This window comes from Rhineura floridana, chromosome 8 (genome assembly GCF_030035675.1).
Source record: "Rhineura floridana isolate rRhiFlo1 chromosome 8, rRhiFlo1.hap2, whole genome shotgun sequence".
In the NCBI taxonomy this organism is placed as follows: Eukaryota; Metazoa; Chordata; class Lepidosauria; order Squamata; family Rhineuridae; genus Rhineura; species Rhineura floridana.
In genome coordinates this window covers 6,042,221-6,067,121 of record NC_084487.1, presented here as the reverse complement: position 1 = coordinate 6,067,121, position 24,901 = coordinate 6,042,221, and the positions used below count along the sequence as shown (strand labels likewise).

Genomic DNA, 24,901 nt, shown 5'->3' with positions numbered 1-24,901 from the left:
TTTCATATTCTTTGAGACTCCTCTGAGTGCCAGAAGATTCCAGGAGAACATGGCAGATTTATTTTGTAGTGTTTCATTTCTTTACAAATATACCAGCACATATACAAGTGGAGGCAAACATTCTTATGTTCCTGTTTGGGATGGGCTGTAGGTCAGTGGTAGGAGCATCTGCTTTGCATTATTTGCTTGATTGTTTGTTTGTCGCTTGATACCCAAAGGTCCCCAAGTGACTTACACAATGATAAAACAAAAACAAATAAAACACACTATAAAAACATAACAATAAGTAACAGCAAAACAAATAGCAATAGCACCCCCACACAGCCACAGGAAGGTTTGGTAGCATATTAAAACAAACATCGTCTTAATCTATCAAATCCCTGGGAGAAAAGGTACATCTTTACCTGGTGCCGAAAAGATGTCAATGAAAGCTCCAGGCAGACCTCACTAGGGAGCATATTCCACAGATAGGAAGCCACACCTGAAAAGGCCCTCTCCCTTGTCACCACCCTCCAAGCCTCCCTGCAGAAGGGCCTCAGAGCATGCAGAAGGTCCCAGTCCTGTCCGTGGCCTCTCCAGGTAGGGATGGGAAAGACTCCTGCCTGAAATCCTGGGGAATCACCGCCAGTCAGGGTAAACAGTATTGAGCTAGATCAGTGGTTCTTAACCTTTTCCACTGCCAGCACCCCTTGGATTTCCAAAATATTCTCTCTCACACCCCCTGAAAAAATACCATTCATTTTTTATTTTAATTTTATTTCATTGGTTGTATAATTAATTTTCTGCTTCTATTTAAATGAATTTTTAAAATCTCTTGAACGATGCCTTGCACCCCTAGAAAAAGTGTCTCCTACCCCCGGGGGTGCGTGCAGCCCCGGTTAAGAACCACTGAGCTAGATAGACTAACAGTCAGACTTGGTATAAGGTAGCTAGCTTCCTGTGTTCCTAATCCAACAACATCTGGAGGGGTACACATTTCCCACCCCTCCCTAAAGGCTGTCTCCTTCAAAACACTTAATATCCAGGATTCAGGCAACCGTCTCCTAACAATTAGTTTCCAAAGAGGAAACCTCAACAAACCATTCTACGCTATTAGCCAGTGATCGCTCTAACAAAGGAATGCGTGGTCAGTAATTCCTAACAATTGATGTGACTTCCAGACCCAGTTTCCTGCAGAGCGGCTCCTGCTCACCCTCTTTCCTTCAGCTGACAGAGGTCTCTTTGCAGGGGCCCCTGGCAGCCTCTCCCTGCCCCCCTCAACAAGGTCTCAGTTGGGCCTTGGGGCAACCAGGCAGGCCTCAGGCTAGCTTGTGGCTTGAGTATCAAACACCTGAAAAAATTAGTGTGGTGCACCTTCTTCCCCTTTCTAGAAAGCTACCTAAAGATGCAAAGATGGCTTTTGAGCTGCTGCTCTTTTAGAATCTGGATGCAACTTCTGCAAGATGGACTCTTCTCATTCAAAGGGTGTAAGAGTTTCTGGTGATTAACAAGCCACAATATCCCATTCGTCAATGACAGCAACATTTAAAGCAAAGTCAAATCTCATGTATCAACGTGATATACCACATGTTTATAACTTTTCCTGAACAGTGTGGAAGATTAACAGCAGTGGCATCTTGATTTTGATGGGATTTAGATAATCTTTGAAATGATTTCCAGGTATCTGGGAAAGAAATATTACACATTTCTCAACACCATCCTGCTTGGTAGATGTCACTAGGCACAATCCACCAAGGTTTTTCTTTTGCACAAAGTGTAACTTTCCTTTCATGGAACCTGTATGGAAAAGAATTCACTTCCTTTCTGTAGATCCCTGAACCTTTGCCAAAAAGAAGGCTAAATCTGCAATGAATGAGTGTTGCAGGCTGAGGGCCATTAGCCCACACGGCACCATTACTGATCATTTATTTATTAAATCTCTATCTTGCCCCTCCTCCCAGAAAGGAGCCCAGGGCAACAAACAAAATTCTTTAAAACATCTTAGAAACAGACTTTAAAATGTATTAAATTAAAAACATCTTTAAAAACATATTAAAACAAAACATCTTTTTTTAAAAATGCATATCTATACCAGAGTTCCCCAAACTTTTATGGGCCCTGGGGAGCAATGGGAAATCTAAGAAATTGTTGTGGGTACCACAAAAAACCAATTTCACAGAAGAAAAACTAGTGATGCTCAAGACCCCCCCCCCCCAAAAAAGGCAAAACAACTACAGGCACCTAGAGATGTAAGGAGGCAGTGATTTCTGTTCTGATCTCTATTAGTCACCATTTCCATTCCGCTGGAATAAAATACTACATTATTTGTCTCGCTGTCTGCTAATTACTTAAGTTACATCACTTACGTGACCCACGTAACTTTCATTAATGTCAGTGTAAAAGAAACATCAAAATACTGGGGAAAAGTAATTAATTACATATCATTTGTGGATTTAAAGAAAAAAAACCCCACCATGTGAACAAATTCAGTTCGTATTTGCTCAACTGATCTACTTTCCTGACCACAGACGAACACGCTAATCTTTCCCATTTTTGTTGGAATTCTCTGACATCCCTACATGTACCCCAAGACAAAAAAAAGTAAACCACACATTGGACATCCCCCCCCCACCAAAGAGGCAGGGGGTCTTGGCAGGTGCCAAGGGTGTGTGTGTGTGTCTAAAGGCGATGTGCTCACAGGTGCCATTTTGGGGATCCCAGATCCATGGTGTACCTTTTCAGAGGCCTTGCCCCAGGGAGCAGTCAGTCTAAAATTTGACAGTGGAGAGAAACAGCATCATAAGAGAATAGCGAGGCAAGGTTAACAAACACGAAAGGTAGAGAAGGCGAGGACATTGCAGGACACACATGAACAAATGCTCGCATCAGTATGGGTATTGTTATTTTATTATTTATTCAAGCTGTTAATTGCTCATTACACAAAAAGGTCTCCAAGCGACTTGCAGCATATTTATAAGCATAGTAAAAATACATTATAATAAAGAGAGATTCACACAAAAACGTATGCAATTCATTAAAAAATGCACACAGTTGCAGCAGAAAGCTTTGGCAGCGTATCAATAACAAATCATCATCAACATCATCATAGTCGCATCAGTAGCCTGGGGTTGTAAAGATAATTTTTTTACCTGGAACCAAAAAGTAAGCGAAAGTTCCATGCAGACCTCACTGGTGGTACACAGAGACTTTGCAGTTATGAGAAAGCCACATCAGCTTACTGTTTTTGTTTTTGCCACTATCACAGCAGGGCTTTCAGTTTCTCAGAGTGCACTGTGTTGGGAAAATACATCAGTACAGTGATTTGTGAAACACAATACCGGAGCCAACGGCTGCAATCCTGAGCATACTTAGTCCCTTTGAAATCAGTGTGGATTGCTTCTGAGTTAATGCAGTTAGGTTCAGGCTGGATTCTTATGCAGGAAGAGGGCTTTTGGAACATTCAGGGAGGACCACAGTGAACAGACTGCTGCCCCTGATTAGAGGAAATGAACTCGGGCAGCAGGGGGAGCATGTAGGACAGCCTTCCCCAGCCTGGTGCCCTTGAGATGTTTTGGACAGTAGCTGATGGGAGCTGTAGTCCAAAACATCTCGAGGACATGAGGTTGGGAAAGGTTGGTGTAGAAGGTGAAGTTCATCCCACTCCCCTGCAATATTCTGGGGCCAAAATTAGACTTTATGGTGAATATGAGGCTGCCATTGAAACAGCAACCTTTCTTCTCCGTTCCCCATAACCTCCAGGTATAGTCAGCAATGAAACTGGATGTCATCACAGTGCTGAGTTTTTTCTCCTATAGGCGGAAATCAAAGTTGAGCAGGGGTGGGGATCCTTATGTCATAATGACAGCATATCATGTATTGAGTAGTATCTCCAAAGGTTATTGAGACGGGAAGTGGAGAGAACATGAGGCTTCTGTGGCAGACTTGTGTTTACTGTAAGATGTAACTTCAACCTGGGGGCTCAGTATGAATCTACCCAGACCTTTCAATCTTGAACTGAGGCCCTTCTCTTGGTGCCACCTCTGAGGAAGGTTTGGAGGGTGGTGACAAGGGACAGGGCCTTTTCAGTTGCAGCCGTCTCCTTGTGGAATGCTCCCCCCCTCCGGTGAAGTCTGCCTGGCACTATCATTAATATCAGCTTCTCCCAGACATTTGATGGTTGATTAAGATTTTGCTGTCTACCAATGGCACGTTTTTGCTGCAGTTTTATTGGGTTTGTGTTATAGGTTGTTGAATGGCTTTTATTTTCATGCATTCTTTTTTTCTAATTTCATGTTATGCTTTATACTTTTAAAATTATGTAAATTGCTTGGAGACTTCTTATGTATCAAGTGACTAAAAATGAATTAATAATAATAATAAATGTTTGAGGGAAGAGCTTCCAGGGTTGATTACTGATCCGCCTGCCAACCCTCAGTGAGTATGTTATGAACTTTTGGGGATATGGGACGATTTTCAGGAATGCGTTCCATAGCGTGCCATGATAATATTTGGGGAGAGCATCCCTAACTGAAATCAGGCTACCTTCCTGAAACACTCTTAAACCACACCAGGCAATGCTCCTCAGATCAGCATTTGGTCATTTAAAAAAAAAAACCTCTCTAATTAATCTGCATGGCTTTTCAGTTATTTTACTAATGGAAGTGGCAATTATGTTAAGACAGCATTGAATTGGTTTGAATGTGATTGATTTAATGTGACTTGACTTTCATGAGACAATAGATGAGATTTTCATGAGACAATGCATCTAATCAAGCTGCCAAAATCTTAGCCTTCTCATTGATGGTTAATTACTGTATCTCTTAAGGTTATATTTCAGACAACTAAACTTTTGTTTTTTTATCCATTTACTATTCTGTTTAGCATCTATGTTTCATACTCTCTCTCTCTCTCTCTCTCTCTCTCTCTCTGCACTTAAAATTCCTGTGACACTTCACTCACAATCACGGGAATTGTTATTCTGACCAAATTTGAGTTTAGATAATTATTCAGTCCCAGATGGTATTTTCAGGCCTTCATACATGCTTGCTTGTGATCGGATAAAACAACAACACTGAATTAATTTAACACATTCAGGACTGATAACCTCAGTAATAGGTTGGATTTAAAAAAGAACCAACAGCAAGCTCATCATTTCACCACACCTTCTCTCACACCTTGGTAGGGATTAGGGAGAAATTTAATTAAGGTCGCATTTAAAGCCAAATGAATCAAATCTGCACTTTCCAAACCAATATGAGAACCGAAACACAGCCATCCTTCGAAATTTGCACTTATCTGAATTTTGTAATGCAGTTCTCCAGTCAACCAGTGTTTACAAACATGCATCTAATAGGGGAAAGCATGCATAAAAATGAATATATTAGTGAAACAAACATACAAAATGGATTATATTAGGTGAAATGGCTTGCAAAAATGTGTAAATCAAAACTGCATAGAAAAATGTTTTAGAAGAAATTTGCACTAAAATGGTGAAGAATTTTCATGGAAATCCTTTTTTAAAAGTCACGAATTTTTGCAGAAATGTGAAAAATTAAATTTTAAGACTGGAAAAATTAGGAACTGAGAGAACCCAAACTGACAGCTCCTTTCACTCTTACACTTTGGCAACTGATGTGTGATAAAGGCCTCCTTACCTCTTGCTAGGATGCTACAGGGGAACCAAGCTATTCTGGGGTGAGAAGGACCCATCCCAGGGCATTACGGACATCTGGATGGGTTTAAAATGAAGGATGCTCAATTTGTCTTTGTTTTATCCTTTGGGCTCAGAATACAAATGCCTCTCCTCTTTCTCACAAGCAAGAATTAGACTTCGGTCATATCCTCACCAGACATTTAAAGCACATTTAATGCACATGGCTTTCCCCGTAGACAGTTGGGTATTGCAGTTTACCCCTCAAAGAGCTACTATTCCTAGCACTCTTAGCAAACTACAGTTCCTGGGATTCTTTTGTGGAAGCCATGTGCTTTAAATGTATGGTGTGGATGTGACCATTGGATTGTATCCAATTAAAATCTACTCAGAGTAGATCAATTAAAATGAACGGACCAAAGTTACCCCTGTCCAGAGTCATAACTGTGAGAGTACGACTAACATACAGCCCACTGTAAATAAATGTTGTTGTTATGTGCCTTCAAGTCGATTACGACTTATGGCAACCCTATGAATCAGCGGCCTCCAATAGCATCTGTTATAAACCACACTGTTCAGATCTTGTAAGTTCAGGTCTGTGGCTTCCTTGATGGAATCAATCCATCTCTTCTTTGGCCTTCCTCTTTTTCTACTCCCTTCTGTTTACCCATGGTCTTTTCTAGTGAATCATGTCTTGTTATGATGTGTCCAAAGTATGATAATCTCAGTTTCATCATTTTAGCTTCTAGTGATAGTTCTGGTTCAATTTGTTCTAACACCCAATTATTTGTCTTTTTCACAGTCCATGGTATCCGCAAAGCTCTGCTCCAACACCACATTTCAAATGAGTTGATTTTTCTCTTACCTGCTTTTTTCACTGTCCAACTTTCGCATCCATACATAGAAATCAGAAATATCATGGTCTAAATGATCCTGACTTTAGTGTTCAGTGATACATCTTTGCATTTGAGGAGCTTTTCTAGTTCTCTCATAACTGCCCTCCCCAGTCCTAGTGTTCTTCTAATTTCTTGACTATTGTCTCCATTTTTGTTAATGACTGTGCCAAGGTATTGATAATCCTTGACAAGTTCAGTGTCCTTGTTGTCAGCTTTAAAGTTGCATAAATCTTCTGTTGTCATTACTTTAGTCTTGACGTTCAGCGTAGTCCTGCTTTTGTGCTTTCCTCTTTAACTTTCATCAGCATTCGTTTCAAATCATTACTGGTTTCTGCCAGTAGTAGAAATAATAAATAAATAAAATAAATAAATAGTATAGTATCATCTGCGTAACTTAAACTATTGATATTTCTCCCTCCAATTTTCACACCTCCTTTATCTTGGTCCAATCCTGCTTTCTGTATGATATGTTCTGCGTACAGATTAAACAAATACAGTAGGGCCCCGCTTATATGGTGGGTTCCATTCTGGACCCCCACCGTAAAGCAGAAATCGCCGTAAGGCGGAACCCCATTGACTTTAATGGGGCGCATCGTGCAAAAATGATGCGAAAATGCCGCAAAAGCGGCAAAAGCGGCTTTTAAAGAGGGGAGGAAAGCCGCCGCATTAGCGGAACGCCAGTAAGCGGAGCGCCAGTAAGCAGGACCCTACTGTAGGGTGATAAAATACACCCCTGTGTCACACCCTCTCCTATGGGGAACCAATCGGTTTCTCCATATTCTGTCCTTACAGTAGCCTCTTGTCCAGAGTATAGGTTGCGCATCAGGACAATTAGATGCTGCGGCACCCCCATTTCTTTTAAAGCATTCAATAATTTTTCATAATCTACACAGTCAAAGGCTTTGCTGTAATTTATAAAGCACAGGGTGATTTTCTTCTGAAATTCCTTGGTCTGTTCCATTATCCAACGTACATTTGCGATATGATCTCTGGCACCTCTTCCCCTTCTAAATCCAGCTTGGACATTTGGGATTTCTTGCTCCATATATGGTAAGAGCCTTTGTTGTAGAATCTTGAGCATTACTTTACTTGCATGGGATATTAAGGGAATAGTTCGATAATTACTGGATTCCCTGGGATCCTCTTTCTTTGCAATTGGGATGTATATTGAACGCTTCCAGTCTGTGGGCCATTGTTTAGTTTTGTTTATATTTGCTGGATTATTTTTTTTACAAAATTTGGACAGATTCAGTCTCAGTAGCTTGTAGCAACTCTCTTGGTATGCCATCTGTTCCTGGTGATTTGTTTCTTCCAAGTATTTTAAGAGCAGCTTTCACCTCACATTCTAAAATTCCTAGTTCTTCATCATGGTTCCTCCATGAATGAATCTGTCATCCTGTCATCTCTTTTATAGAGGTCTTCAGTGTATTGCTTCCATCTTCCTTTTATTTCATCTCGGTCAGTCAGTGTATTTCCCTGTTGATTATTCAACATCCCTACTCTTGCTTTGAATTGCCCTTTCATTTCTCTAATCTTTTGGAATAGGGCTCTTGTTCTTCCCTTTTTGTTGTCCTCTTCTATTTCTATACAATAACTATTGTAATAGTTCTCTTTGTCCCTACGTACTAGTCGCTGTATTGTTGCATTTAGGGTTCTGACCGTGTTTCTATCTCCCTTTGCTTTCATTCTTTCATTTTAAGAGTTTCATCAGTCATCCATTGAGGTCTTTCTCTCTTTTTAACTAGAGGTATTGTCTTTTTGCATTCTTCCCTAATAATGTCTTCAGTCCATAGTTCTTCTGGTTCTCAGTCAGCTAAGTTTAAAGCCTCAAATCTGTTCCTTATTTGCTCTTTATATTCTTCTGGGATGTTATTTAATTTGTATTTTGGCATTATGATTGCTTTGTTGTTCTTCTTTAGCTTTACTCTGATTTTCGATATTACCAGTTCATGATCTGTACCGCACTCTGCTCCTGGTCTTGTTTTTGCAGAAAGTATGGAACTTCTCCATCTTCTGCTACCAATAAGTTTGATCCCTATATTGACCATCTGGTGATGTCCACGTCTACAGTCATCTTTTCAGTTGCTCAAAAAATGTGTTTGCAAGAAACAAATTATTGGCTTCACAGAATTCAATAAGTCTTTCTCCTGCTTCATTTCCATCTCCTAAGCCCCATTTCCCCATATTTGCTAGTTCTTCTCTGTTCCCTACTTTTGCATTCCAGTCCCCCATGATTATGAGAGCATCCTGTTTTGGTGTGTGGGTTTCTTCCTGTACATCCTCATAAAATCTCTCTGTTTCCTCTTCTTTTGTGTTTGCTGTTGGAGTGTAGACTTGGACGATGGTTATGTTGTTAGGTTTCCCATTAAGTCTCATTAATATCGCTCGCTCAGACCTTGTGTTACAGCTCCTAATTGCTTTTGCTACATCACTTCTCACTATTAAAGCAACCCTGTTTCTTCTTGATTTCTCATTTCCTGCATAAAATATTTTGTAGTTGCCTGATTGAAAATGTCCCATTCCAGTCCATTTTAATTCTCTCACACCAAGTATTGTAATGTTTATTTATTTATTTATTTTATTTTATTTTATTTATATACCGCCCTAAGCCCGAAGGCTCTCTGGGCGGTGTACATAAAAGGTAAAAGCAGGCACAATATATAAATACAATAAATATAATAACTCAAAAAACAAAAACACACAAACAATACGAGAACCAAACAACATCCAGAATACAACATAGTAATAAAATACTGTAAAAATACACTTTAAAATGCCTGGGAGTATAAAAACGTTTTCACCTGGCGCCGAAAAGATAGCAGCGTCGGCGCCAGGCGCACCTCATCGGGGAGACCATTCCACAGTTCGGGAGCCACAACCGAAAAGGCCCTATTTCTAGTCACCATCCTCCGAGCTTCTTGATGGGATGGTACTCGGAGGGGGGGCTTAGATCTTGAGCGCAGTGTCCGGGTAGGTTCATATTGGGAGAGGCGCTCCACCAGGTATTGCGGTCCCATGCCGTGTAAGGCTTTATAGGTCAAAACCAGCACTTTGAATTTAGCCCGGAAACAAATAGGAAGCCAGTGCAGACGGGCCAAAACAGGTGTTATATGAGCGGACAGGTCCGCGTCAACAATCTGGCCGCTGCATTCTGGACTAACTGTAGTTTCCGAACTATCTTCAAGGGCAGCCCAACGTAGAGCGCATTGCAGTAGTCCAATCTAGAAGTTACCAGAGCATGAACGACTGAGGCGAGGTCGTCACTGTCCAGATAGGGACGTAGCTGGGCTACCAATCGGAGATGGTAGAAAGCATTCCGTGCCACTGAGGCTACCTGAGCCTCAAGAGACAGGGAAGGGTCGAAAAGAACTCCCAAGCTACGAACCTGTTCTTTCAAGGGGAGTGTAACCCCATCCAGAACAGGGTGAACATCCACCATCTGGGCAGAGAAGGCACTCACTAACAGCGTCTCGGTCTTGTCTGGATTAAGTTTCAGTCTGTTAGCTCCCATCCAATCCATTATCGCGGCCAGACAACGGTTTAGTACGTTAACAGCCTCACCTGAGGAAGATGCAAAGGAGAAATAGAGTTGCATGTCATCAGCGTACTGGTGACAACGCACTCCAAAACTCCTGATGACCGCACCCAGCGGCTTCATATAGATGTTGAAAAGCATGGGGGACAGTACCGATCCCTGTGGGACTCCACAATGGAGAGTCCAGGGTGTCGAGCAGTTGATACGTTCCATTTCTTTCTTGACAATTTCTAACTTTCCCTGGTTCATTCTTCTCACATTCCATGTTCCTATTGTGTGCGTCGTACAACTCCGGACTCTCCTTTTGCATCTGTGTGCATCAGCCGCTGGGCTTCCTTTCGGCTTTGACCCACTTGCATCATTAGTCACAGCGCTACTCGTACTTGTCCTTTGTTCTTCCCCAGTAGCTCGGTGAGTGCCTTCTGACCTGGGGGTCTCATCTTCCAGCACTATCTCATGTTGCATTTTGGATACTCTGTTCATAGGGTTTTCGTGGTAAGAGGTATTCAGAGGTGGTTTACCATTGCCTTCCTCTGAGTTTGGATGCATCTTAGTCTGGTGTCTCAGCTTTGACCATTCCGCCTTGGGTGACCATTCTAGGAGTCTAGCCTCTTGGTCTAGACTCCTGACGGCTTTGCTCTCAGCTTCTTCGATACTCTCAAACCCCCTCACCACGTTAAGGTGTGCATCCTAGAGGAGGACTGTAAATAAATAGCAGTGCAAAAGACTCAAAGGCGATTTCAGGGTGACATGTGGAACCTCAAAAGGTTAGGTCTGAGATAGTGGTAGAGAACTAATTCCTGTGGCAGAAGGCAGAATGGCAGAGCATCTGCCTTGCAAGCAGAAGGTCCCAGGTTCAATCCCCAGCATCTCCAGGTACAGGTGGGAGAGAATCCCACGTGAAATCCTGGAGAGGCTCTGCCAGTCAGTGTAGACAGTACTGAGCTAGATGGATCGGTGGTCTGGTTCAGTACAAGGCTGCTTCCTAAGAGACTGGCTGCTTCCAAATCTGTAGAGCAGACAGAAGAGCCAAGGTTGAGGTAGCTGTTCTTACACATGAATCACCTTTCCCTCATTTGGTTGCTCTCCAGATGTCTTGGACAGAGCTTGGAAAAGTTACTTTTTTTGAACTACAACTCCCATCAGCCCCAGCCAGCATGGCCACTGGATCGGGGTGATGGGAGTTGTAGTTCAAAAAAGTAACTTTCCCAAGCTCTGGTCTTGGACTACAGCTCCCTACAGCTGTGCTAGCTGGGGCTGATGGGAGCTGTAGTCTGAGACATCTGGAGAGTAACCGGGTGAGGGAAAGCTGGAATGAAGGATTCAGCAGGAGAGGACAGGGCAGGACACACAGCAGGTACCTGGGCAGGTTCAGGAGACAGGCAGAGGAGTGGCCTGGTCCCGCCAAACAGAGTGGGTTGGCCAAGTGGCTTCCCTCGTTGTTGTCAATGTCGTTTAGGTGGAGAAAACTTAGCCGCCCACCAGAGCCCCAGGCAGAGAAAGTTTTTTTCCATCACCTGCTACCTGATCCGACTGGAGATGGCAGGGACTGAACCCAGGGCCTTCTGCATGTGACATGCGAACTCTACCGGTTGAGCTGCAGGAATTGTGTCCGTGGTGGGTGCTAGGCTCCTCTGCCACTCAAATCCTGGGCTCAGGAGGATACAGACCAGAGGCTTGCAGCAAGTTGGCTCAGAACTGCCTGTAGTTTCCCCCCTTTAACCAGCTATCCTAGTGGTTCAGTTATAGGGAATCCCCAGGCTCAGATTCTGACTACTTGAAAAGATCCCTGTCTGAATGTGCTCTTGGAAACGCCGGGCATGGCCTGCTGTACAGGCAAAAAGAGATAGTGGGGCGCTGTACCACTTCAGGTTGCAGATGTGGGGGGCACTTTTCCCCTCATGTGCCATGAGATTAAAAATAAACTACAGATAGAAGACTAGCTCATCAGGGAAAAACCTTATAGTCCAGGCTATGCTGGCAATGCTGGTTTTCTACCTGCATGGAGATGTTTAAGAAAAAGAAAAGGAGAGGATTAAAAAATGTAACACTGCCCCCTCCCCACCAGCACAAGCAGTTTGAAGAGATATAGCACATTCTGCCCCATCAAAATGCTAAAATTTGAGTTTGCCGCAGGTGCAGAATGAGCCTCTGGTCTAGAACCTCTCATAAGCAAGATTTGTGAACGTTCTTGGCATTTCTCTGTGATGCCAAATCCTAGTATATGCATTGGGATGGCTAGCCTGTGGCCCTCGTAATGTTCGTGGACTACAGGTCCTATCATCCATAACCAGTGGCCATGCTGACTGGGGCTGGTGCGAGTTGGAATCTACCAGTGTCTGAAGGGTCACAGGTTAGCCACACACTCCTGTGTGCACCTGCTATGTTGGGCAGCATGCACATGTGCACAAAAAACAGTGGTGGATTTGTGGATTTATGTAACAACAACTATAATTTCCTTTATCCAGCTATATATGTCTCTGTGCTGTATTTTGTAGACTTAATTAAAGAAAACAAAAGATAGTTTTCAGAGGGGAGCAGAAAAGGCGGAAGGCTAAACAAGAGATGGATTGATTCTATAAAGGAACTCACAGACCTGAAGTTACAAGATCTGAACTGGGTATTTTATAACAGATGCTATTGGAGGTCACTGATTCATAAGGTCGCCATAAGTTGTAATCAACCTGAAGGCATATAACAACAAAAGTGATTCAGCAAAGAGCGCCAGACAGTGGGCAGCCAGGGAAAATATGTGGAGTCATTTAAGAGACTACAGGACCTTCAGGTGGCCAAGAGTGGTGGAACTGAAGGATGAAGGTACTGCAGATAAGGGGAGCGAGTGTGGCTCAAGCCATAGGTTAGTGGTTCAGCAGAGGTCATATCTCAGTGGTCAAGCACATTGTTGGCATGTACAAGGTCCAGGTTCAATGACTGCTTTCCCCAGCTGAAGGCATTCAAATGTCAGGGCTGGAGAGGAGCTCTCTCCACTGAGCCATAGCTAGTTAGAGTACACCTTCCTTCTCCAACTTGGTGCCCTCCAGATTGGGCTACATCTCCCATCATCCCTGTCCACAGGCTGTGCTGGGTGGGGCTGATGAGAGTTGGAGCCTTAAAAACATTTGAAGGGCACCAGGCTGAGGAAGGCATTTTAATCAATCAATCAATCAATCAATCAATTAATATTCCGCCCTTCCTCCCAGTAAGAACCCACAGCAGTAAACAAAACAGTAAAACCACTCTAAAACATTTAAAAAAAAGATTTTAAAATATATTAAAAGAAAATATCTTTAAAACATTTTTTTTAAAAAGCTTTAAAAAATCTTAAAAAGCAATTCCAACACAGACGCAGACTGGGATAAGGTCTCTATTTAAAAGGCTTGTTGAAAGAGGAAGGCTTTTAATAGGTGCCAAAAAAATAACAGAGATAGCGCCTGTCTAACATTTAAGGGGAGGGAATTCCAAAGGGTCAGTGCTACAACACTAAAGATCCTTTTCCTCTGTTGTGTTGAACGGAGCTCCTGATAAGATGGTATCTGCAGGAGGCCCTCACCTGCAGAGCGCAGTGATCACCTGGGTACATAAGGGGTAAGACGATCTTTCAGGTGTTCTGTTTCCAAGCTACATAGGGCTTTGTACACCAAAACCAGAACCTTGAACTTTTAGGGTGAGTTGGAGTAATGGTCTAACTCAAAGCAGATCCATACCATACATTTAACACAGATGGCTTCCCCGCAAATAATCTGGGAACTGTAGCTTGTTAGGGATGCTCAGAATTGTAGCTCTATAAGGGGGAAACTACCATTTCCAGGATTCTTTTGGGGAAATCATGTGCTTTAACTGTGCACTGAATGTGCTTTAAATGTATAGTGTGGATCTGCAGACAGCCGTGACGCAGCTTCCTATGTTCATAAGCCCATGGAGAGCTTTAAAGGTAAGGACAAGAAAGGAGATGGGAAACCAGGTCAGAGATGAGGAGACACATCTCATGGTGTGCATATATCATTTTCCAAGCATTTTTACTGCCAACATCGCCTTTCTCTCTGCCTGTTCTGGCTCAGTTTCCTTCTCTCATTTGGAAGAAGTCATGGTCAGTCTGTGGATTTGCATGGATTATTCTCTTATTTCCTGTGTATGTCTTCTGCTTTCCTAATCTCCTGTGTCAAAGTATGATAAAACAGCCTTTCAGGTTTTAGTTTGAAGAGCTGAACTTAAATATTCTTCATTTAAATGAAACTGACACCAATTTGTTATATACAATACCAGCAACACAGGGATTATTGGCTCCTGGTCATTTTCATGCTACTTCGACTAACAGAGCTGGATCATAAGAAAATCACTGTGCAAGAAAAGGTAAGGGCGTCATTTTGCTTGTGTCATCTATATCAGAAATGTAAGCTTATAAGTGGGGCCCTGCAACAAAATGTTGCAGTGTGGAGTGCTTCCAGCCATTCCATCCCATCTCTCTCCCCTCCCCCTGAACAGTCTTAGCATTCCATGGCCACTGAGCATGCTAAGCCCTCTTTCAGCTGATCATGGGGTGTTCCTCCCCTCCATTCAGGTTTTTTTGGGGGGAGTGGGGGGCAGACTTGTGTCCAATCTCAGTTTCATTAATTTTTTCAATTTCTCAGTTTATGGATATGTGCGTCTCTCTGTTCTATCCCTAGGGGCATTGAAAGATAACTTCTGAGTGTGAGCCAGGAAGTGACCTATGCAGACAATGAGATGGTTCTTCCTACCTTTCAGATATATATCTGTGAGCCTGTGTCCTCCTGTTGCAGCATCTCAGTTCTGTTTCCCTCCCCCACCAGCTTGTCCCTTTCTCCCTCTCCCACTCAATATTGAGTTGTTGACGGGGATGTTTTGAGGTTTACTCCCTTAGTTTCCCTCCCCCTCATAGATTTTTTTTGTACTTGTGTGTACCTTGGGGTTACCCCACGTCTGCTGGTAATTCTGTCTCATGCATGGGAATACTTGCACCAGTGCCAGTATACGGATTTGCTACAAGACAAGAATAAAGAATCCTATGAAACAGTGGTGGCTCCATATCAGCGGGGCAGTGGAATCTGCTCCCGGTTTTAGTCTGAACTTTCAGAGGGGGCCTTCAGCTGAAGCACCTTGGACAACTCCTTGAAAATTTGGACTAAACCAGGAGCGGATTCCACTGCCCAATGGCACCTCAGACAGCTCCTTGAAAGCTCAGACTAAAAGCCGGAGTGGATTCCACTCCCCCACTGACATGGAGCCACCAGCCGCCACTGCTGTGAAGTCAGCTGGTGCTTTCCGGTTGTCTCTGAATAACAGTTGCCGGGCAGCACAGAGCAGGAGAGGACTGTTGCCCTCCTACAATTGCTTATGGCTTACCCTGGAAACAGGATCCAGGACTAGATAGAACCTTGGTCTATTCTGCAGAGCTCTCCTTTATGGATTTTGCTCACCGTTGCTTGCTTTCTGTTGCTGGCAATGGGTTGCCACCAGTACATAGCATACTCTGGATAACAATGACACAACCAATGGCCCGAGCATGCCTTGAGCTCCTGATCAAGGCAACGGAGCAACTCCCCGATGAGGAAAGGTTGCAGCATTGGGGGCTTTTCAGTTGGGAAAAAGACAAGTAAGAGGAGACATTATAGAAGTGTATAGATTATGCATGGCATGGAGAAGGTGGATAGAGAAACGTTTTTCTCCCTCTCTCATAACACTAGAACTCATGGGCATCCTATGAAGCTGAATGTTGGAAGATTCAGGACAGGCAAAAGGAAGTACTTCTTCACACAGCGCATAGTTAAGCTATGGGATTCGCTCCCACAAGAGGCTGTGATGGCCACCAACTTGGATGGCTTTAAAAGAGGACTAGACACATTCATGGAGGAGAAGGCTATCAATGGCTACTCTCCATAGGGAGAGGCATTATGCTTCTGAAAACCAGTTACTGGAAACTGCAGGAGGGGAAGTGCTCTTGTGCTCAGGTACTGATTGTGGGCTTCTCATGGGCATCTGGCTGCCCACTGTGAGAACAGGATGTTGGACTAGATGGGCCAGTGGCCTGAACCACGTTTGTGTGAATCCTTCTGCTCCTCCAAAAGCTGTTTAGAAGAAACCTGGAGACTGGGGTGGAGCCTTCATGTTGTAAGCATGTGGAGCAGATGGAATTCACTTTGACCCTCAGAGAGAACATGTGCATTGCTTTCCTGCATCAGACTATCTAGTCCAACACTCTGCCTCCAGCACTGACCAGTAGATGCTTCTGGACATTCATGAGCCAGTTGTGGCAGTGGTAGAAGTCTGTCCGGCACTTGCACAGGTCTCCAGCATGGACATTTTATTCAGCCATAATGACTACCAGCTGGAAATAGATCCGGCCTGCATGACAAATAACAGGCAGTTATCTGATCTAAAGAAAGAGCATATAAATCAGATGGAAATTCTAACTAAAAGCCTATTTGGGCGCCTGCTCCGTTGAAGGAACTTGTGTAATTAATTAATTAATCCCTTTCCTGTTAATTACTGGGAGCAGGTTGCAGCGGTGAATAAGTACGACCCTCCTCCTGAGGTGGTGGCCGCCCAGGATCACATGACCCAAATCATGTACAGCATGATGCAGCCACAACGGATCTTCGATAGGTAATCTCAACATCAGTTTTCCTTCCACCCTGTAGGTGGCACTCAAATGAAGCTTTTGCAAGCATAGGATGCCACCTCTACTGCTCACCCTTCCACTTCAGAGAAAGGAAGCTATGTTGTAGTCACGCCATGACTGTCAGGACGGAAATTAGGCAAATCTTGCATGGCTGAGCAGATTATGAAATGAAGTTAGTCGCTCACCTCAGAGTTCCAAGACAGATTGCCCACCACTCCATTTCTTTTAAACAATCTGTAAGAGCAGATGGCCGTTTACACCACAAATGCAAGACGGGGTGCGGGGGGAACCTCTTATCAATATCCAGTAACGATGAAGAATTCTCCAGAGGGTGATGAGCACTTGCAACTGTAATTTCTTCAGGCTGTCTTTCACTCTCTCCTGTCAAGAGCATTGGCATCCCGTGGTGGGCAAAATGGCTATCCCTCCCCTTGCGGATCACAGCATGGATTACAAAGGCCAGAAAAGGGGCAGGCACAAAACTCACAATTGGTAATAAAAGCCTCTGCATTCTTAACTAACCCCCCCTCTTGCACCTTGAAAGGACTTGACCATCTGTAGCCTTCAGCTCCCTTTTATTTTTTCAGACATTTCCATTTTAAAAAAAGAAGTATTATATTGGTATTTCGTAGGCAGTTTTCTGCTTGCATGTACATCGAAGGCGATAACGTTGGGGAAGCTGCTCCCAAACAGCTCAGCACCGCTTGTGTTGCGCACTCGTCCCAGGGCATCACACAGGATTAAATCAATAGTCTCCAGTCCACCGCTTCGATGGGCTCTATAAGTAACAGCTCCAACTCATAAGAATGTATTATATATGTGTAGCTTCTTCATTGGAGTGATTGGGTGAATAATCTTGATCTAGTGAATAAATCATCGCCTTAAAAGATCAAAATTATTTTATTTATTTATTTGAAAAACTTCTGCCACCCCCCACTCTTTCCCCCCAAAATGGATTCAAGGTGACTTATGTAAATAATATGCACAATTTAAAACACTTGTAGCAATTAATATCCCCCCAATAACCCCAAAACATCAAACAACATTCCTGAAAAGACAATCAAAAACATGACTTTGAACAATAGTACCGAAAGGGAAGAGGGCACTATTGCAGGACATCTGGGCCCCATCTCTGCCACAGAGAAAGGTACAGTCTCTGCTCTCCTTTATGAGGGAGTTAAATAGACAAGATATTTCTGAGAGTGTGAAAGCCTAAACCTTTTAGCAAACATTTCGTAGGTTGCTGTGACATTGGAAGGTTCACAATGCAATTGAATATCTTGTGAAAAGGACCTGTAAAAGGACTGCTCCTGAGAGGGGCTATTCCATGGCATCTCATCCAAGGCTTCGCTCAGGGAAGAGAACATCCACTCCACCACTCCCCACATGGATAATGCTATGGAAGCCAGAGGACAGTGAGATATGAAAACAACAACTTAGCTATTTGCTAAGGGCGGTATATAAATGCAACCAAATAAATAAATAAATCAGTTTGCTGGGTCTTGTTCCTGCAGAGCACAGATGCCCAGCTGCGTTTTGTGTCCTTCTCTGGTTTTTGTAAATATCTCGTATGGGCATTTGCTCATAGTCATGCGCGTTATGACTGTTGTGATTCCTCTGCACGTGACTTTATATTTTAGATTAGGGATGGGTGGATCTGTTAATTTCTGACTCTCTTTGTTTCTCATTTTTCCAGTCTTGTAATATATACATGTTTGTATGCAATAATACACATTTTTTTGCAAAGCAACTTTCCATAATATAATGCATTTGTGCATGTTATTTTCAACAATATATGTTTTTGGGGGGTTCATTTTACCCAAGTTTATGTATCTTTGCATACGTTACATGCCTGGAATTGCAAAATACAGAGAAGTGCAAATGTCAAAGGATGGCTGCATTTCCATTCTCATATTGTTTCAGAAAGTGCAGATTTGAGAGGTAGATTGAATTTCTCCCCACCACCACCTTCTTGAGAGGAGCCTAATAGTAAATTCTTTGACAGCTAGATAACACCTTCAATTTGGACCGGCTCATCTCTCTGCTGCCTGTGCTTTTCACCACTGTTCATGTAAAGACAGTTGTTGTTTTGCTTAGTGTGTCTCCGTGCCTTATAACATGTTGTCCTTGAGACCTAAATGGGACCAGAGATCAGGAAATACCTATAGGGGAACTATGGGAGATTTACGTGCATGTTGCGTGTGACGTCCCTGACATCTGTAAGACGCTTATTGACAGCTCCCCTCTCCATGCAGCACTCTGCCCAGCCTCGAAGCCCCCTACCCCATGCTGGTGTTGACTGGACCCCTGGCCTGCTGGAAGCGAGAACTTTGTCACAGGCTCTGCAGAAAATTCAACAACTATTTCAGATACAGGTATATCTGGCATATAAATGTTCAGGAGTCCTTGGAGAGGTGCTGGAAATAAAACAATGCAGGTTTTCTCAAGAAGATAAAATCTTTATGGAAGGCAATTAGACTCCTCTCTTCCTACCAGTTTTCATTTTTCTAGTTCCCTTCTTCCCATCTTTTATTGCCTTTCAGATTGGATTTGGGGGCAGGGAAATATGTGGTTTATTTGAATTTCTCCGTAAAATATCCAAATTACACGTCTCCATTTCACCATGGGCTAACGGCAGATTGAAGACTGCAAGCTTTAATCCGTGTTTTGTGGCTGCAGACCTGTCACTGCTTAATTGGGAGGAAACCCCACTGAAGCAGTGGAACTTACTTCCAAGTATTTAGATGTTTAATTGGCAGAGTCCAATTTTAATTTCTGAGTGCAAATTTAATTGGAGGGGCTCTGAACTAAATGCTCTCTCTTTTTTGAAACTATTTTTGCTCTGTTACTATAAAAAGGAATAAAAGGGGGAAATATTCAAAATGACCTCCACCCCCCAACAATGAATTGTAACCTTGTAAATTGTGAGTTATCCTGCTGTTTGTTTGACATAGCAAAAAGGTAGCTATAAAAATAAATATTAATGTACTACCTTCAAGTCGATTCTGACTTATGGCGACCCTATGAATAGGGTTTTCATGAGGCTGAGAGGCAGTGAGTGGCCCAAGGTCACCCAGTGAGCTTCATGGCTATGTGGGGATTCGAACCCTGGTCTCCCAGGTCATAGTCCAACACCTTAACCACTACACCACACTATACTGAGCTCTTAGTAATAAGCATGTTGATCAATTTAATCAGAGAGGAAAAAAAGAGTTCAACTGAGGGGTGAGAACCATTTCCAGCTGGCAAGGTTCCCCCACACGCCAGCTTGACAGGTAGGCAGGGCCCGTCCATCTGTCAATCACCTGATGCCACAATAATATCAGGTGACATGTTTTCCTTTGCCTGCGGAGTTTGAAGACAAAGGGCTTTGAAGGCACCGCCAGTTAGGTGGTTGGCAGTGTGGGCAAACCTCACTTTCAGCTGGGTGCCACAACTTTTCCTCGCTCATACCTGATGCCTTATGGCCGTGGTTTGACCAAAATGGCCTTGTGGACCAAATGGGAATCCCCCCCCACTAATTAGGCCTGTGGGCTGGAGGTTGTGCTGGTCTTAGCCACTTGCAATCTGCACTGAGCTGGCCAGTCACCACTACCAATATATGTGCACCCTCCATCAACTCCAACTTTCATTTCAGGACTGAGCTACAAATCCTGACCCTTCCATGTTCAGGGCATGGAAACCTCCCTTTAAAAAAAAAAGTGCATGTGGGTAAACAAGTGCTGCATGTATTTTTTTGCCATTTAAACTCAGGTACCTTTTTGTACCCAAGTTCAAAATATAAAGTGAGAATTCACTCTTAAGAGATTGCTATAGCTCTAGGCTGTTGTAACCCCTTTCCTAGAAGCCACCTGTTTCTTATACCAAACACTACAAGGCCTCCCTTGGGCAAAGGACAGTAGCTCAGGAGTAGAGCATCTGCCCTGAACGCAGAAGGTCCCTGGTTCAGTCCCCAGCATCTCCAGGTAGGACCCCATCTGAAGTCATAAACTTTGCCCCTCCAGAGGCAACAGCAGCAACAGAGGCAAAACCAGATGTGCAAGGCATAGGATATCAGGCATCTCTGGTTGTGTTCGTGTAACGCCAGTAATCCTAGGGTGAGGTTTCATGTCAGCTCAGTGAGTCTGCCTGGGATTTATATTGGTTTATCAAATATTACAAGATTGGATCGATGGTCTAAACACAAGAGAAGATCAAAAGTGTAGTTAAACACAATGTTGTTTACCATTTCAATTGTAAGGAAAAGATACATACAGTGTAAATTTCACATCAGTGACATTGCATTGCTATCTCACACATATCTTGGAAAGGCCCAGAATCCCTGCCAATCAGCCTTTTGACAGGATTCTTCAGAAAGCACAATTGTTCCTTGCAGAATTTTAATAAGCTACCCCATCCCACGCCACCTGATGACTTCTGACGGGTAGGTGATGACACCTTTATTACAGAGTCCGAATGTACATTAGGATAGTCACAGTTCCTGGATGACAGTCTGGGCCTCCAACTGACTGTCTGAAACACAATAGCCCCTGAGCTATCCATTCCTGGTCTAAAATCCACCTGGTGCCCCTGGTTGTTGAAAAGCTAGAAAATTGCCTGTAGACTTTGTGGTTTCTGTTGCTTAGATTTTACAACACAAACCATCCCACGCTTAACTGACTATGTTAGATTAGCTAGTCTGGTGCCTAATAGATGTTCTTGAACTACAGCTCCTCTTGTCCCTGACCGTTGGCCACACTGGCTGAGGCTGATGGGAGTTGGAGTCCAGGAACATCTGGAGGGCATAATGTTGACTATCTCCAGTCTAGATTAATCCATCAGTGAGACAGATATCTTGTAAGTTAAACGCTTAAAAATAAATCTGTCTGAAGGAGGGAAAACATCAAATATAGTACATATTAAATAAATTATCCAGTTTGAAAAGCCTGGCTGGATTTTCCAAATAATTGAAAACTGGTGGGGATTTCCAAACGCCATAAGTTTTCCAAGAGCCTTGTTGTGTTTTATTTTATATTTTATTCCCTCATAAATTTTATGCATATGAAGAACAGAGTGACAGAATCTTAGCAGAGCAGAAAATTGCTACCATAAAGCAGACTTGCATTTTAATTATTCAGTGGTGATTTCTGTAGCTTTAGTGTGCCTTCTTTACAAATTTCAACAGACCGCTTGTTAAAGTTGTGTTTTATGGAAGATATTGGGCCAAATGCAAACATGACTTTGCTGTCAAAAGTTGCTCGTAACATATGTAGAGCATTGAAAACATCTGGCCAATGCCTAGAAATGATCTTTCAAGATGTGTGTGTTGATAAAAATCTCTGAGAAAATCAAGCCTTTGAAGTTTAAACTTCATAGAGTCCACATGCCTCATACGGTTCTCATTTGGCACAGTTTTAGGAGAAGATGGTGCCTGAATCTCCTTTCCCAGAGCATCACTGTGACGGGAGTGGCTAGCGTTTTCATGTCTAACCTTCAGGAAGTAGAACTATTGCGGTAGGACTGGAATGAGGCAGCTCTCTGTGGGAGGTGGCAGAATTGCACACCACCCAACGTTTCACAGATGAAAATAGGGAGGGACACTCGCTGTTCTTGTCACACACACACAGACACACACACACACACACTCTTACACAAAGGATCACTGCCTGAGTTCCCCTCTCCCATAAATTCACATTGCTGAAGGCTCTTCCCTGCTTGCTTTTACTCATTTACTCTGTAGTAGCCTGTAAAAGTCAAGAGTTAAGGCAAACTGCTTCAGCTTCAGTGTGTGAAATGGTGAGTCTTGCGGTACATTCATGATGACTTGTGCTACAGTTAGGGAATGTAAGAAGTCATCGGTTTCCATTCCGCCCTGTATTCAGCACTGTTTCTGTTTCGCTGCAATTCGCCTTCCACCCCAAACAGTGTTATCCATCTTGCTCTCTATTCTGGTGTAACTTACGTGATTTATTACATAATTAATTATGAAAGTTGCATTGTCATTACATTATTTCACCCCTTTCATTTTAATACAAAGGAAACACAATGCTAATGGGAAGAAACCATAATCCATTACGTGTCGTTTGCAGACTGAAAGCAGCAAATACAGATTGAACTCAGTGGATTAATTTCCATTCTGGACATGGGACAAATAAGCAGACACTGGCCATTTCTGTTCCCATTTCTGTTTTCGTCGGAATTCTCCGACATCCTTAGCTGTACTCCTTAACACTATCAGTATATTGCAGGCAACCAAATACAGGTCTTAGCCAGATAAAACATTAATATACACAGGCAGTATCTAAGAACTTTAACTTAAACTGATGATGAAACTTAACACGCTTACTAGGGAGTAACTCCCGCTAAACATATTGGGACTAACTTCCGAGTCAACAGGCATAGGATTGTGCTGTTAGTGTTCACGTACAAACAGGTATTTACAATGCTTGTGCGCTGGAAACAAGTTGTTCTCACACATACCCCACTTCTAGAGACCCAGGAAATGGAGCCAAAATCTGGAAGAGGACTGATCAAGCTGCAGATCGCTTAAAAACAAGGGAACAATCACTTATCTTAGGAAGGTGCCTGACTATGAGTCAGGCTATTATCCCTGCTGGGCTCCTGCTGGGAGGAAGGGCGGGATATAAATAAAATAATAAATAAATAAAATAAATTATTCTGCCAAGCTCTGTTGTGCCTGTATTGATTGGCACCAGCTCTCCAGGATTTCAGATAGGGGTCTTTCCCAGGTCTACCTAGGGAGGTAGTGGGCTCTCCGGCACTGGAGGCCTTCAAGAGGCAGCTGGACAGCCATCTGTCAGGAATGCTTTGACTTGGATTCCTGCATTGAGCAGGGGGTTGAACTTGATGGCCTTGTAGGCCCCTTCCAGCTCTACTAGTCTATGATTCTACCTGGAGATGCCAGGGGTTGGCCCTGGGACCTTCTGCATGCAAAGCAATGGCTCTGCCCCTGAGCTACAGCTCCTTCCTCATGAACGGACACCTGGAAATAGGGATAGCGCTCGGTAAGTAGTAAGCAGGAGTGTATGAGATGTTTGGTCAGAAAGGCAGGCCAAGGTAAGTTTCCAGAGGGAGCCCAGACATGAGAGAAGAGCAGGAAGGGTGTCCCTGTTGGAGATGAATAAAGAAGAGTCGAAGTGTGGAAGGAGCTAGTAGGAGTAGAGCTTAGAAGATGTGGCCTGCACTTGGAAGGCACCTGACTGGAAATGGGAAGAACCAATCCCGATGGGGAGCGTGTGGCGCAAGGCAAGGAGCCTGTAAAGCTGCTTTAGCCCAAGAAGGCCTATGGTCTTTGGAAGTGGCTCAAGGAACAGGGCTCTAGCCTGCTTTCTCAGGGGTTTGTTCACCCATGGCTGACAACCTTTGAGGTCCCTTCCAACTCTGTGGTTCTGTTTGTAAACAAAGGTTTTATGGCTATGTAAGAGGGATGCTGGAGCAGTGAATTTCCTGTATTGACGGGGGGGTTGGACTATATGACCTTTGAAGGTACTTTCCAACTCTAATAGACTGCTCCTGGGAATGCCCATGCTGATGACCTCCCCCTTTTCCCTACACTTCTCAGAGAACCATGCATGCTGCTCCCTACTAATTAATCAGTGCAGTCCAGACCGCAAAGGACTGCAGATCAATAGTTCCAAATTATTCAGTAGAGACAAATGTGGTAATAGACACAACACACACACCCAAATCACAACAGACAGACCCTCTAGAAGCTTTGCTCTTGCATGCATTCTGGGGGCTCCAAGCTGTAACCGGCATTAATCAGCTGAAATTTTAGGAACATGGGAAGCTTCTTTATATCGTTGCTCCATCTAGTCCAGTACTGTCTACTCCAGGGGTGGCCAATGCAATGCCTTCCAGATGTTGTTGGACTCCCAGCTCCCATCAGCTGCAGCCAGCATGGCAAACGGTCAGGTATAATGGGAGCTGTAGTGCAACAACATCTGGCTACCCGCCTACTCCTGGCCAACCCTGACTAACAGTGGCTCTCCACTAACTCAGGTAAAGGCCTTTCCCAACCCTGCTTCCCAGGACTTTTAAGTAGCGATGCTGGCGGCTGAACCCTGGGCCATTCTGCCTGCAAAGCACGTGCTCTATAACTGAACTATGGTCCTTCAGTGGACTAAACTGAGTTACTCCTCTGAGGGAGGCTTGGAGGGTGATAACCAGAGCTTGGAAAAGTTACTTTTTAAACTACAACTCCC

At 43.5% G+C, this 24,901-nt stretch overlaps 1 protein-coding gene across 2 annotated transcripts in view; it reads left to right on the top strand.

The window, feature by feature from the left end:
- LRGUK (leucine rich repeats and guanylate kinase domain containing) overlaps positions 1–24,901 on the top strand; it is an 81,064-nt gene that overhangs the window by 22,748 nt on the left and 33,415 nt on the right. For both annotated transcript variants that reach the window (XM_061638083.1, XM_061638084.1), the window contains exons 9-11: positions 14,324–14,410; positions 16,575–16,681; positions 18,953–19,072. In XM_061638083.1, the coding sequence (XP_061494067.1) occupies positions 14,324–14,410; positions 16,575–16,681; positions 18,953–19,072 (314 nt within the window). The remainder of the gene's footprint in view (positions 1–14,323; positions 14,411–16,574; positions 16,682–18,952; positions 19,073–24,901) is intronic.